Genomic DNA, 16,485 nt, shown 5'->3' with positions numbered 1-16,485 from the left:
TCAGATACAGTTTCTGCTTAAAGTAAGTCATAAAGGTTATCTAACAGGTATCTTTAATTTTTCAAATGCACTAAATTTTATTTAAAAAAAGCTGAATTCATCTGATTTCAAAGTAATAATATAGTATTTTCCGCGAAGCCCCTGATCCAAGGCGATTCAGATAGTTAAGTAATAGAACAAAATTGTACAAAAATGTACGTGTATAAAAAATAATATAAAATAAAAAATAAGATTTAGATTATAAATCTGTACAGCAGATCACTTACTGAAAAGATCTTCTACATGCCAGAAGAGTTATATTGTATAACCGAAATCACAGTATAATACTTATTGCCCACGGGCAGATTGATGATGTTCCAAGAAATTAATTAAAAAAAAGATTCTGTTATTATGTTATATTATGTAAATGTTATTTAACGGTACAAGGGACCTATTTTAAATCATTTGTGCGCAAAGCTATCTCTAGGCCTTTTTATTTATGGACAAAAGCATGTATAAAACCAAATGTAACGAAAATTATCATTCAGATATTGTCAACAAATGGCAATATTTTTAAACTAATAATTGTGTAGACAATCCTGAGCAAAGGTAATGTATTAAGAAAAATAATAATGAGGTGTTGCGCTTATTTTGATGAATGGAAAAAATAAATAGGATTGTTAACAGCAAAAATAGACAATTTTGCATGACTACATAACATATAATATGGGCAAAGTCCAATTACATATCTGTAAAAGAATATATAAAAAAGAAAACGAGGTTTCGTCATCAAAATTAAGTAACAAGTAGCACTGTAACTACTATAACTCAAATGTTATAATTTTGAGTATATTTTGCAAATTAATTTTTTAATTTGTTGTTTTTTAGTTTATAATATTTAAGACAATGACAATATACAATTAGAAAAGTTATTATTAGTCATATTAGATATTGTTTCTTGGTTAATTTTGAAAATGTTTTATACAAATGTTATTAGTATTTAATTTAGTAGTTAGTAGTGTACAAATGGTACTTAAAAAATATTTGATAAAAAAATTCTATCTTTTAATTTCCCCCTGTAGTAAATAAATCAGTTCTAAGTCTGTTTATTCTGTGGACGTTGATAATCTCTATGTTTTTGATCATTTGATGGATTTATCTCCGTTGTACGGGACCACACACCACTAACCAAATCATATGCAAAATTAATGATTTTGATGCTTTCGAATTCAATTCAACGTTCGCAATTTACTGGCTATATATATATATATATATATATATATATATACTGAAGTCACATGATACGGGTTAAATGTAGCGTTTTTCCTTATAAATTCCTAAAGAAATTATATGTTTAGGTTTATGGTTTTGGAATATTAGTTATCCGAATTGTCACTTTTTCATTGTTTAATTGTTTAAACTTTACTTTTCTGTTTGCAGTGTTTCTTATATTTATTAGTTATTTACTTATTTAAGACACTATTGTCTAACTATTTAAATATAAAACTAATTACACCTACTAATTATAGCAAAACAAAATCAAAAATCGTGTAAGTTCTATTAAGTATATATAAATATTTTTAATATATGACACCATAAAATTTTAAAACATTTTGCCAAATATAGACAATGAATATATCTAACTAAGCCGGCTTGGTGACGCAGTGATAAAGGCGATGGGACGGTCCTCCTACTGTTGCGATAGCCGCGGGTTAGAATCCTGCTGGGACGTGGTCGTAAATTTATGTTTGTGACTGTTTAAAATTTGTGAATGTTCTAGGCAAGAGTGTAAAATCCGACAAGGAAAATGATCCCAGTCACGCCAGCAACCAGGCTGGGTAAGACCGGATGTCTTCTGGGATGATTTCTAAAGTTGGTCACTCGCCAGTCGGTAGGCTTAATGCTGAGGACCGTGGTTCGGAGCCCACGTTAAACTTTAGGCCCAGTACAGCCTAAGTTGTAAAGCCATAGTTAAATATATTAAAATATATATATATATCTAACCACACTTTAACACAGTAACAAAGTAACTTGTTTACAAGTATCACATAATGATAATTTAATGTTAGTTCAAAAGTAAGATTCATTAGATCTAAGAAAAAGAAAATATATTCCTTCAGAGAGAAAAAAAGCAATTTTGATATTAAATTTTAACCAATAATAGAATCAATTCAATTCAAATAGAAGGAGATATTCTAGATAATTTAATTGAGTCAGGATAACGTTTTGCTTCCCAACTATTGAAATCAGATTAAAGTACTATAGGCGGCAATATAGATAATAATTATTAATAGTATATAACACATCATTGAAACAAAAGGCAGAACAGAAACTATTTTTAGAACTGAAACTCTTTCTAATTATAATTTATTCGGATTAATAGATTATAAGTTATACATTTTTACCAAACACATTTATTTTTTTATCTTTAGTTATATTTTAGTAACGTTTTTACTAATTAGAGTTTATCTAAACTGAACCTACTGTTTAACGTTGCGAAGTACAACATTAAGCCTACAGATTGGTAAGAGACCAACTTAGAGATAATGCCATACCAGTCTTATATGGCTTGGTTATTGGCGTGATGGCTGTGACGGATTTTACACTTTTGTCTAAAGAACAAAAATAAATTTGGAGCCATAACCAGTACGATACGAACCCATGACTATCACAGCAGCTAGAGAACCATTCAGTATTTTATTATAAAAAAAATTGCTTCGCGGGATATTGTATAGAATTAGCGTTTATTCTTCAGAGAGCAATAACGATAATACCCTGATGTATAATTATTTTTTAATTAAGCGCTTTAAAATTAAGTATCAAAACAAATATATCTGATAAATAAACAAGCCGCGCTACTGGGAACTGAACAAAATTAATAAAAATGCAATTTAAATACGGAACGCGTATATATAATGGAGATGTATGTCATGAATTATACGCCACTTAGAATTGTTGAAGAACCACTTGAGAGAGAGAGGAAAAAAAAAGAAAAAACCTATCGCCGCACAAGGAATAACACAGGAAACTAAAGTAGATCTTGACACGCTACTTTGTTTTGATTTACGCGGAAAAGATAAAAACCGAACAGAACAAGGCCCGAAGGAAACGGGGGCCGATTCCGTATCGATATTACCAATCTCGAAACACAATTTTTTGTGGTTTTTAGCATTTTTTTTCCGGCGTAACTTAATATGGCGTCGATAAAAGAACAGAAAAGATGATTTGAAGATTTGAACACATTTTTGTATAGTTTTATATTAATTATTAGTTATTAAGTTAATTGAAAAGTCCCCGGCCCACCATAGTAAAACGCATTTTTTGGCAAAGTTAGTTTTTTTATTCAACATAATTCCCTTCGACATTATAGCGGCCCTCAAACTTTTCGATACCATTTTTGATCACCTCTTTGTTCGACGAAATTTTCTTCCCAGCGAGCATTCCTTTAAGATTTGAAACAGGAGGATCAGGAGAATAGTCAGAGAACAGGAAATAGTCGCTGGGGGCCAAATCTGGAGAATACGATGGATGAGGAAGCAATTCGAAGTCCAATTCATGAATTTTTGACACGGTGTATTGTCTTGGTGAAGCAGCACTTTTTTTTTCTTCAAATGCGGCCATTTTTTGGTGATTTCGTTCTTCAAACGGTCCAATAATGCTATGTAATAGTCGCTATTGATGGTCCTTCCTTTTTCGAAGTAGTCAATGAAAATTATTCCATGCGCATCCCAAAATACAGTCGCCATAACCTTGCTAGCCGACTATTACGTTTTGCCGTGTTTTGGAGCGCGTTCATCGTGTGCTGTCCACTCGGATGACTGTCGATTGGACTTCGGAATGAATTGATGGATCTATTGTCACACATCGACGCAAAAACTCGGGTTTATTAAGCTTGATTATGTTCAAACACTGCTCCGAATCATCAACTTTTTGGTCATAAGTGAGCTCGCGCGGCATCCACTTTGCACAGAGCTTTCTCATACACAAATATTCGTGAATGATTTGATATACACGTTCGGTTAATATCTTTAGAGTGTCTGCTATTTCGTTCAGTTTCAATTTACGGTCATTCAAAATCATTTTGTGGATTTCTTTAATGTTTTCGTCAGTAACAACCTCTTTTGGGCGTCCACTGCGTTCACCGTCTTCGGTGCTCATTTCACCACATCTAAACTTAAAAAACTTTTCCTGGGGCAGCGTTCGGAAACTCAGCATCAGGCCAAATTTTTGCTTCAACTGTATTTTTTCCCTTCAAAAAGCAATATTTTATCCACACACAATATTCCTTTTTAATCCTAGTGGCGCCATTAATGTCTCAGGCCGGGGACTTTTCAATTGACCTGCTACAACAATTTGATGACTGTTTATTATAAATATCTTAACAGAATATTAATATCTAAATTTTTACATTAGCATAAAAAATACAATATTAAATAGTATGGTTTGTACCTTTTAATTATATATGGCCTATAAATTAATTTTAAAGGATTGACAACGGATGGTATTGCTGCATATTAAATGCCACCCAGTACATTTTTAATCAACTTCCTGTTGAAGCCTCACTGACAGGGTCCACTTTCAGTATGTCTCATTTCATCGAAGTGTGAACAAAACATTATTTCAGTACGTTGAAAATGTCTGATTATGTACCGAATAAGTCGCATTTACGGGAAATTTTACTTTTTATTTCAATTTGAAGAAAATGGTGGCTGAAGGTCATCGAATCATGTATGAAGCTTATGGCGACCACGCTCCATCGATTTCGACGCTGAAGACAAAGAGCGTTCTTGGTAACCAAAAAAAAAAATTGAAGAAGAGGATTTGAGGGACTCGATGACGATCCATGTAAAACGCAAGAAAAATATGCATAATTGTTGGGAGAACAAAAGAAAACATCCCCAATCGCTCTAAGAACATGGGAATGATCCAAGATCCTTGAGTAATGTGTGCGTTTGATCATGTGTGAATTCCTGCTTCAACGGCAAAATCAGAAATGTTTTTTGTATGGTCATGGGAATCATTATAGACTACAATTGAAGCGTTTGAGACTAACACTGCGCGAAAAAAAAACGACAGAAATACGAGCAAAGACACAACAATGCTATTCTTCAGCATGAAAACGCTCGACTTCTTGTTGAAAAAGCGGTGAAAACATACTTGGAAACATCAAAATGGGAATGCTACCCCACTAGACGTATTCTCCAGACCTTGCCCCTTCTGGTCCCCTTGCACTTATTCCAACGTATGATTAGATTGTTGTATAGCCTCAAAGAATTCGTAAATTGCCAGAAAGATGGGAACAAATAGCGAATCGAATACATTGTACCGATTTTTCACAATGAAGTTTCAAATCAAAAGAAGTCCTTTAAAACTAATGATAGGCCTAACAGTGTACAAATGTTAGAATATTCATATTTAAAAAAATTGTCTAAACATAATGCATGTGCTTAGTATATAAATACTTTTGCTAATAACTATTCTACCAGATCTTCATATAATTATTTGTATGATTTCTTGTCATTAAAAGTGATCATTTTCTATTATTAACAAAAACTTCATTCTGAATAATTTTGAAGAAAACTATTTATTATTTTTTAATTTTGTTTAATTTTAATTTTTAATAAGTTTTTTTTTGTTTTGTTTAACATTTTGTTAATATAATTGGATTCCCCGTAATTACATTTATAGCACATCATCAATAAATCTACGGTCTAAGTTTTTTAAAATAATTTAATTTTATTCATCAATCTATTCTCCTTCAAGAGTAACACATTCGTTTTTGATGTCAGAGATGATTTATTTCACCTTTCTTTGGACGATTTTATTAGATCTTGTTCCCTCAGACGACGAAATATTTGATTAAGATGTATAGTAGTGGATCCAAGATCCATGTTACAACAATTGTAATATACCGATGAAAGAAATCCATTCTGTTTCATTTTAAGGGTTTCAAAGAGTTCTCTACAGTTGTACTAAATTGTCCTATACAACTATAAACAAATTATTTTCTTGTATCATCAATCATTACCTTCCCTGGTGTGAACACTTTATAAGGTTTATCAAACCATTGTTTGTCTTCAACAGTATATTTCGTCATCAAAAACAAAGTTTAATGAAGTTAAATAAGCTGAAATAACATTTTGAAGGTGAAATAAATATAACAACTAGGCTTTAGAGCGAGAACTTATTAAAAAATGCGTTAATTAAGAACCAAACAGTCTACGAAACATCAGTTATAAAAACATATAACATATAAAATTAAATGTGTTTTATTAAATAACAAAAATATTATTTTAGCAGATATTTCGAATATCTTAGTGCCAGTGATAAACAACTTACTTAAAAACTCTCTCGAATTGTCTCATACCCCAAAATTAGCCAAATATTTAGATAAAGGAATAAAATCGAAAATATTCGAAAATACAAAAAAAAATACAAAAAAAGAAATATATTAAACTGTTTATTATTTCATAATAAAAAAGACCAAAAACAAAACTTAAAATAGTTAATATGTTATTTAACTTAATAAGTATACCTTTCATTGCTGATATTAATTGTTAGTATTAGTAATAAAAATAATAAATTAATGGACGAAAACATTCGATTATAGTATACATTATTGTAGGTTTAGCTAGTGATATGGCTGAAGTGTACTCACCTATTGAGTAAACAAACTCAGCCGCATCCCTTCATTATCACTAGAAATGGGAAAGGGAACATTTAACTAATTCTGATCCACTTGTTGGGCGGCAGCCGCCGCCGCTGCCGCTGCCGCCGCCTTCTGTGCCTGCGCCTGTTTTTCCTGCTCGTTCAGTTCCTTAATAGCCTGTAACAGAAATTATTTCATTAGAACTGTTAATAAAAGAAATAATGAAAAATATATTTTAAAACATATAAATTATAAACACTAAAATTGATTACTGCCAAAAATATCCTTTAATAAATCTCGATTTATGCAAAATTTTATTTGTTTATATCATTCCAAACTAATTAAAGAAATAATTAAACGAGATTAAAAATTTCTAGAGGAATGTTGGGTATTTGGCGAATGCGCCAGGCCTCGGCAGTGTTCTGATATTTTCTTCTAGTTAGAGAATAATCACTAACAAGTCTATAGTAACATTGCAAAAAGAAAAATAAAAAAAGAAAAAAAATCATTGTAATTTATTTACTTCTATAAATGTTCCCGTTATGGTATTCTGGAGTATCGCTGATCGAGTCCAATAACTGTAGTGTCAGTTAGCCGAGTTATTTAGACATGTTAAATCAGGAAAGAGACATTACTGGTAGTAAGTAGTGCGGTTCGTTTACAGCACGTGAATGGGTCAAAGTGAAGGAAGAAAAAAACGCATTACCTGTATTTCCTTTTTCAGTTTCATCCGCCTATTTTGGAACCATATTTTTATTTGTCGTTCTGTCAGACAAAGAGCGTGTGCCATCTCTATCCTTCTCCGCCTGGTCAGGTAGTGGTTTGTGTGGAATTCTTTTTCCAACTCGAGGGTCTGGTACCGAGTGTACGTCTGTCTGCCACGCCTTCGGAGGCCATTTGCTCCTAGAACCAAAAGAAAATGATTATTAGATTTCAGAAAGAAAGTAGCTAATAATCCTATGTCTTTCCACCAAGACTTTTTTAAAAATCAAATAACATATAGGCAAGTAAAACATTGTTATTTTTAATCCTAGGTATAAGAAATGTTAACGCTTGTGGAAATTAAAAAAAGCAAAAGAAACGTTTGTAAAATATTTGAAGAAATATATCCCAAAAAATTTAATTAATTTGTAGATATCGATTTATCTAACAATATAAAAGCAATTATATTTTATTTCATTTATAAGCACGGTATTAGATTAAAATCTTTGTGATATAGTCAAGCAAACAATGACAACCTGTCGACCTATGTCTCCATCTGAAATCAAGAAAATCTAAAGAAGAAAGCTGGAAGAGAATATATAGAATAGTTGACTATGTTGGGCTTCCTTTTCCCCTATCAGATATGATTTATCTTTAAACCAATCTGCAAATCTTAATATGAACAGGTCTATTTACATTCAAGTTTTGTTTCTTGTCAAGACTATCCACTGTTTACCATTTTATTGATAGTTTTCTCTAAGATATGTTATTATATAAAATAATTCAATCATTATGACCAATTTTACACTATTTTTGAACACAACTGAATACAATTTGCTTGTTATAATATTAGAATTATATTACAACCACAACTAAATAATTCCAATTTTTTAGTAATGCTCCAAGTGAGTGCTACTATCACAATAATGCTCTATACTGTGCTAGTATCTTGGATGGCGATAATAGCCTATATTTAAGTTTAAAATAATTTATTAATATATTAATATATTTATTTTGTAGGAAAAAGGAGTCCATATAGATAAATAATAAATTAATTTAATAATTAATTGTTATCGCAATGTAATAAATATAACTAGACTTGACAAAAAAAGAAAGTTGTAATACAATGAGGCTGTTCAATACGCATTTAAATCGTTACGTAATATTAAAAAACTGCAAAAATCCATTTGCAAGGTTTTGTAGGAAAAATAAGTCCATATAGATAAATATTACAGTATAAATATGACATATTAAAGGAAAGTTTAATGAAAATTAAAGTTAAATAAAAGGAGAAAACATTTCACGATAAGTAAAAAAATCAGGTGCATCAACTAAAATATTGCAGTTCAAAAAGAAGAAAGTTGTAATACAATGAGGCTGTTCAATACGCATTCAAACCGCAGCTCAATACTATACTATACTATACCACAGAAGAATTATTAAGATAACAATTCTTCTGTGGTATTAATAAAATAGATAAAAACAACAGTAGGCTGTGCACGTATTTCCTTAAATAAATTTTCCGCATAAACAAAAGAAAATCGAAACCAAAGAGCACCGATGTTAATAACACGTTTTAAACTGTGTTCATTTGCTACGGACAATACTTTATCATATCGCAAAATACTCACGTTGCAGTTGAGGATTTAAATTATACCACCATAACCATAGACGTGTCAGAGATTAAATGGGTGTTTCATAACACGTACGAAAATAATAATTAGGCAGATTCAATCGGCTATTAAATAGTTGGCCCTTTCAATTTCTGTCGTTATTTTTTCTTTGGTTTCTCTCTTAAGTATTTTTTCTTCGTATTTGGTCTTTGTATCTTCTTACAGATTGTTTCAGTGGCGTAGGTAATTATTGCAAAAAAAATATTGTATATAAAAAGTATCCTTATTCTGAATTAAGAAAATATAATATATATTAATATATTATATTTTCTATATATATTCTACTATATATATATATATATATATATATATATATATATATATATATATATATATATTATATCGGAACTTAATTTCTAGTGATTACAAAGTGATAAATTCTGCCAGAAGTTTGAACGAGAAAATTACTTCATAAAACGAATGGTTAACATAAAAATGGGCAAGAACGAATCTTGAATATTGATGATGAAAAAAAGAGAGAGGTCGAAATTTCGGACGCCTATGCCAATGCCGTTCCGTCCATCCGATCGATATGAAATTCCTGTTAATTGTTATCGCAATGTGTGGTCTCTCGCGGGGCGCTATTGAACTGACACCGCGGCCCGTTAATAAAAGAAGAGGAATCGGGGAGTAGGAACAGAGAAAAAAAACGAAGAAGAACAAAAGATATGTTTTATGTTGCCTCCGCGGTGAGTTATACTCCTCTCTTCTTGTTCTTATTCTTCGTCTTTCCGGAGCGAAAACAAAATATACGTATCTGATATCGTGAGGGATCGTACAGCGTTACCGGTCAGATACCGAAAAAAAATGGCCACTTATTTATCGACGCGGTAAATTATCAGTACCAGTTCGATATTTTAAAACAATCAACGATATACGGCTATAATTGAACGCGATACCGAATAAAACAGAAGACTTGATTGAAGAAGGCTGATTGATTAAATTGCACAATTTAACCGATTGGCTAATAAATATCAGAACAAATAAAATAATGAAATTAACAACTTATAATAAGTCCCAGTTCTATTCAATTAAACTCAAAATCAAATCTAATCTCTATATAATAATCGGCTTAACGAAAATTTTGCCTCTCTTTTTCGATAAAGCGGAAGCACCGAGAGCCTTCCGAGACACTCGATAACAATTTAACCGTACTGAGAAACTCGGCACGGTTAAAGCTACAGCGGAAGAAATTTTAGGCCTAAAATATTTGATAATGTATTGTAAAATGCCCTACAAATAAGTAAAATCCAATAATACGAAATGCGGCCAAATCAACCCACCAGATATAGCTGTCAGATAATATATTAACTAATATTTTAGGTTCTATTTTCACTGGGTCTGGCCGAGCGTCTGCCCGCTGCAATTCTTTTTTTGTTAATCTCTTAGAACGTCAATCTGCCCGTGCGCAATGAGTATTATTATATGATCTTCGTTATATGATATAACTATCCTGACATGTAGAACATCACTTCAGTAAGTGATCTGCTGTACTGTTTATAATCTAAATCTTATTCTAGATACTATTCTAACTTATTTTATAGATTATTCAATATCACTCTATGTGTCTATTAATCAGTTCATCTACATACAACACTGTCATCGCGCACATTTAACTGTTTGGCGAGTGTATTGGGATGCACTAATAGTCTTTCGGAGTACTTCGAATCACACTCGTTACGGGTTCTAAAGGGATATCGCGGTGAATCAGTTTATTGGACACGTAATATGGGGTATCGACGATGATTCGCAACGCTTTATTCTGCAACCTCTGGAGGATATCTATGTTAGAATTTGCTAGTAGTATCCCACAGTTCAATACCACAAGGGTCCAGATGGGCCTAAGTATTGACTTAACAGTAAAACCTTGTTATCTAATGATAATTTAGATTTACGGCCTTTTGGTTTAATTTAAGCCCAAGCTGTTTGCATTTTGTCACTATATGTTTTACCATGTGAACCGTCGATCAAAATGCATTCCCAGATATTTAACGTTGTCTACTTGCGGAAGTTCATGATTGTTCAATTTTACTGGTATGTTCTTCTACAGAGGGTGAATGTCGCATGGGTAGATTTTGTCTCATTTGTTTTAATACGCCACGTTTTCAACCACAATTCGATTTTGTTAAGATGAAGTTGGAGGTTTCTTGTGGCTGATATTGGATACTCGTCTGATGATAAAATCTCTGTATCGTCAGCATATGTTGCAACAGCAGTGTTTCTCGAGGTCAGCTGTATACAATAGATATAACAATGGGAGAAGAACACTGACCTGCCGAGCACCCGAATATATTGGGAAAAAATGCCTCACTGTGAGGTATGATTTCAGCAGTTCAAAGTACTCATCTGTAAATTCTGCAATTCTAATACACTAAATTACTCGCCATTTCTGTTGTATGTAAATCGATTATCGACGTGTAATTTTACGTTGTAACGTAAATTTGGCAACGTTATACCGCAAAATGCTGGAAGAGCAATTTAAATCAGAATAACCTAATCGGAAGTTCCTTTGCATTTGAAACGATTTTAACACGAAAAGTGGGTGAGATAAGACATTATTAAATTATTTCATTTAACTTTAAGCAGTGTTGTTTAAAAGATTTTACATTTCTTTTTTGGTACAACAAATTAATGTGTCCCTCTAATCGGAAGGTATATTCAGCTGTGAACGCAAAACACGACATAAGCGAAAATATCATCCTAACAAAATCCCAGAATAACAAAACTCGTCTGTGCTTTGTTTACAAGATATTTATATTTCCGCAAGCAGCTTTTTCAGATTCATAATACAACTATCTATACATTTTTGATATTAATAATTTCAATTAACTTGGTATGTGGTGAATCCACAAGGTCTAAGAAAAATTGTTCTTGCTTAAAATCTGATAATAATTGAGATAGCACAGATTGTATTAGAAATAGAAAATTTACTGACAGGAGAAAATATGACATCTACTTTTTTAAAGATTGAATAGTGGACTAAATAAGTAAAATAACGATGCAATTTTATATAAAAATGTAGGTAAAGAAATTATTCTTCTATCAAATAAGCATGTTTTTTATTAAATTTATTGTTTTATATTGCTATATATATTTTAGGTGAAAAATATGCATAAAAGAATTATATTAATACATAAATGAAGTAATGAAAATATGTAGATAAAGTGAAACTAACCACACAAATTGCATAGTTGGAACACAGGACAAATAATTAATATTAGCAGTAATTTGGTCAATATTTTAAACCACTAATAAATATTGAGATATTTAACGATTAAAGCAATAAAACATGTATTCTTTGAACATTTTATTACCTATAAATCTATAATTTTTTTAGAATAGTTCATATAATAATTATCAATACATTATTTTAATATAATTTCAAAACCGAAAAATAAAGTGCCTATTTCTTCATTTAATATTTCATATTTATGATTATAATATAAAAGTAAATAAAAATCACATATACCCATATTTGATGCCCTAAACTTATTGCAGCTCTGAAAATAATCTGTTCAGTGCTGTAGTAATTTAAACTTATTAATTCTTTGTTGATTATTAATACTTAAGTAGTTTAATTCTATTTTAATTTGGGAAATACATACTGATTTATCCCGCACACATCATAACATAACAATAATAATTAATTTGTATTAAGCATATCAAATGTTTTAATGAAAAATAAACAAAGTCAGACCAGGAAGTCATCAGTCAGACCATCAAGAAATTTGGGTGAAAAACTAGGGATTAACTTCTTCCGCTAGCCTCAAGCATACCACGCATGAGATTCAAATAATGCTGTAATGGGTGCGTTTTGATAGTTTGACAGTCCGGCGGAAGAAAATCATAATGAACAGCATCATTTTTAGGCCATACGATTTTTAATGCACACTAATAACCCAAATGAAACGAATATTTGCGTGTATTAAATTAGTTAAAAATAAAATCTACAGAGGGCATTATAATTATATAACTTAAGCACTTTTAAGCTTGGAGATAATTTTTGTTTTCTAAAATCGCAACTAAGATTAGATAACTTATAATAATAGTATATATATTTCAGCATGTTTACAAACTATGAATATATATCTAAAATATTAAATATATAAAGAAAACATCAAGAAAAAACAAATGTTTTATAACATAAAGAGCCACAATAATCGACCACCATCAGCATTCAGACAATGTCAATGTGTTTAACAATTACTTATTTTTGTCGAACGGTTTGATTAAATTAACTTGTTGTATCGATTGAGAAAATAGACTTGTCAGCCATCAGAAACAATGAAGGAATCTTACCAGCAGCACCATCGCCGAAATGGGGAACGGTGTCACGGTCAACACACACTAACATCAACTGATGACGAGATCTTAGAAATGGCCGTCGGCCAGGCAACGGACATGGGCCACGAGAAAAAAACCGAGCTTCGGACTCGGAGCGGTATGATTGGTGTACGGCACTGATATCCCACAGCGGACCGGCTTGACAGAGATGAAGGTCTTTATATCCGTTCTTCTACCTGGGACTGGCTGGGTGCGCGGCCCAGCGCGATTCCTCTCGATTGTTTGATTTCGTGCCGGGGAAAAGCCGAAGAATTTCGAACCAGAAAAGAATTCCGACGGATTTCGAATTATTTTCTACCCTTGCAACTTTCGTGACTCTTTCATTATCGTTATTTTCTTATGTACATCTCTGTAAACAGTTCCCTCTCGCTCGATTGTCTTTGTTTACACTTTGAGGTTTTTCGGACAATTATGTAGTTAATTAAGAAGAGTCAAATTCTTATAAATAATTTTTTTTAGGAATGATTAATTGCACCGAAACCTTCAGATACCGACTGTTCTTCAAGAAATCAAGAGAATCTCAAGGAGGATCACTCTCATGTTAATACCGAAGTATTGCAACTTTTGGATACCATTCGAGCAGTTAAAATGCTAAAATAACATGCTATGGTGCATTCTGCTTTTCTATATGGTTGGAAAGCATGGCTTGGAAAATGTTTCGGACCCAAAATATTATTTGACGGTAGATTTACCAGCATATTGAGTAGGTGGATACTAGAGCGGCAAATATATCTGTTCTTTGTCATAATTAAATAAACACTATTGCATATATGAAGAAAATAGCATCGGAAGTTTAATTAATATCACAGTAATTTAGAACTAAATAATTTACGTTAAATACTGAATAAAATGTACCTTAATGATTATGAATTTTCAACATATTTGAATAGCTCGTCAATATTATAATTAATATTATATTTAAATTGACTAAAAATAATCTAGTAACGTAACACGACCACTCTAGTTTATAATTAAACTAGTAAAAAAATTAATCTGCTATCAAATTGCAGATGTCGGTAGTGGCCGTAAAATTTGAATAGCTTACTGGCGGTACAAAAATGATCATGAAAATCGTTAATAAATGAGCTATTATTTCAAACAGTCTTAGGAAGCAATGCACATCAAATATCAATCAGATCAAATAATTATATATTCAATTCTACTAAAAAACATATTGAACAGCGAAATGACAGCAGTCACGTAAAACGTAAAATATATTATAACTAAATAAATTAATTAAAAACTAGCTACTAGAACTATAGATTGAATATATTCCAAATTACAACCAAAAGCTTAAACAACCAGACAAAGGAGTGTTTGAGAAGTAGACCTCAGACACCAAGTTCCACAATCGGAAACATATATGCAATATATGAAAAGATATTTAATAATATATATTCCGAAACTGCAATTTACTATCATCAACTCATCCTACAAGCAGGTGTGCGACAAGGAAGTGTATTGGGGCCCATGCTTTATCTGCTGTATATTAGGGGCTTACTTAGGCCCTACGTTCAGTGAAAATGTTGTTACATTTGCAGATGACACGGCAATTCTAGTTATTGGAGACAACAACACTGAATCAACCAAAAAGTTACAAACAGATATTGTCGAAATATAATGCTGAACAGAAAAATGCTGTATCAAAATGAATAAAAATAAATCAGAGCATATTAATTTCGTCAACAAAAAGATGTAATGCAAATAAGTATATATAAATCAGCAAGTAGTTTGATATGGAAATACAGCTAAATATCTTAGTATGACCCTTGTGTTAAACTTAAGTAGAAACCACAAAAATATGAGAACTCAAGCTGAAGTCCTGTCATAATGATGCCTTAATAATAGTGAAGTAAATTAAAAACAGTGACATATATTGTTAAGTCCAAAATGTCTATAGTAAAATAAATACTTTCTAATTTTAACACCATAGTTAGGATAAAAACTTCTTATACTAGTTATATCCCAAGGCGAAATTAGCTTCAAGAAAGAAATTAGTTGTTTTGAGAAAAAATTAAGTGACTTCAACAGAAGCTCTTAATCCTTTAAAATCGTTCGTAGTCTGCCTTAAAACTCTTCTTTTGAGGCTTCATTAATGTTTACTGTAGAACCTTCAGTTCAGTTAGAAGCATAAAAAACTGAAATATGCTGAGTCATACTGAAACAATTATTGGCGGCAGGCTCCTACCGAATCCCAATATTGATATCTACCCGATAAATTCGTCCCCCGCCCGATGGCCCAACCGCGGGGACGTAGAGCAAATCGAAAAAACGACCTTAGAATTTCATAAAAAACCAATTTCGGTTTCGGGATGGTCCAAACGGTCCTCACATATCCCCCGGGACCCAATAAATCACCCCGAAAAAATAAAAACCCCGGCACGGCTTTTGTGAAACATGTGCGCGCATCTCTCCGATAGTCGACGTCACCAATTTTTTCCCCTATTTTCGTGCCAATATGGCACACATACGCGGACGACGGACAGAGGAGGGAAAAGAAATAAGTCCCGGTGTTATCATCCCTCAGGTCTCTGCAGGCGTTGCCATCTTCGACGTCATCTCGATTTTTATTTCGACGAAACTGGATGCATTTAAAGTGGCCACTTTATTTCTCCAGAGAGCCGGAACCCTGGTAGTGTTTTAATTGCGATTGGGGATAAATTTTTTAAAATTACCATCATGAGGGATGGTAGGGATCCTCGATGCTACAAATATCCAATGATATTCCTCCCAAAAATATAATTAAAAAAATAAAAACGATAACGAAGGAATAAACTAGGAATATAAAGAACGAGAAAAAACTGTTTTACCTGAAGAAATAAGAATACTTGAGTCCCTTATAGCTTCCGGTGATTAAACTGAGTTAGCGTCATTAATAACACAATTAAATATAAATAACGGATGGAACCGCGGGCGACAAAGGAAGAATGGAGGAGGACAGGGGATATTCCTAATTATGATGAGATAAAAGCGCCATAAAAAAACTTTCTAATTCAAATATGGTCGACTAGGGACTTTACGGATCGAGACGATGGCATATACAGCAGTAAAAAAAGCGAGATAAATTAGAAAACTTTATGTCTCTGGATCTTGTTAGGAATAATATAATTAGTGCGTCGGGAGATAATAGGGGAGAAT

At 32.1% G+C, this 16,485-nt stretch overlaps 1 protein-coding gene across 2 annotated transcripts in view; it reads right to left on the bottom strand.

Annotated features, from left to right (window-relative positions):
• Ubx (ultrabithorax) overlaps positions 1–16,485 on the bottom strand; it is a 349,089-nt gene that overhangs the window by 95,546 nt on the left and 237,058 nt on the right. For both annotated transcript variants that reach the window (XM_076410239.1, XM_076410231.1), the window contains 2 exons: positions 7,335–7,531; positions 6,638–6,805 (listed from right to left, as the gene is read on the bottom strand). In XM_076410239.1, coding sequence (XP_076266354.1) covers positions 6,704–6,805; positions 7,335–7,531 — 299 coding nt within the window. In that variant the 3' untranslated portion in view covers positions 6,638–6,703. The remainder of the gene's footprint in view (positions 1–6,637; positions 6,806–7,334; positions 7,532–16,485) is intronic.

The sequence above is a fragment of the Rhynchophorus ferrugineus genome, unplaced genomic scaffold (genome assembly GCF_030347505.1).
Source record: "Rhynchophorus ferrugineus isolate W39M unplaced genomic scaffold, kcgeb_rfMv2 rfM1, whole genome shotgun sequence".
NCBI lineage: Eukaryota > Metazoa > Arthropoda > Insecta > Coleoptera > Curculionidae > Rhynchophorus > Rhynchophorus ferrugineus.
The sequence above is the reverse complement of the archived record's forward strand: the minus strand, read 5'-3'. Positions and strand labels throughout refer to the sequence as shown.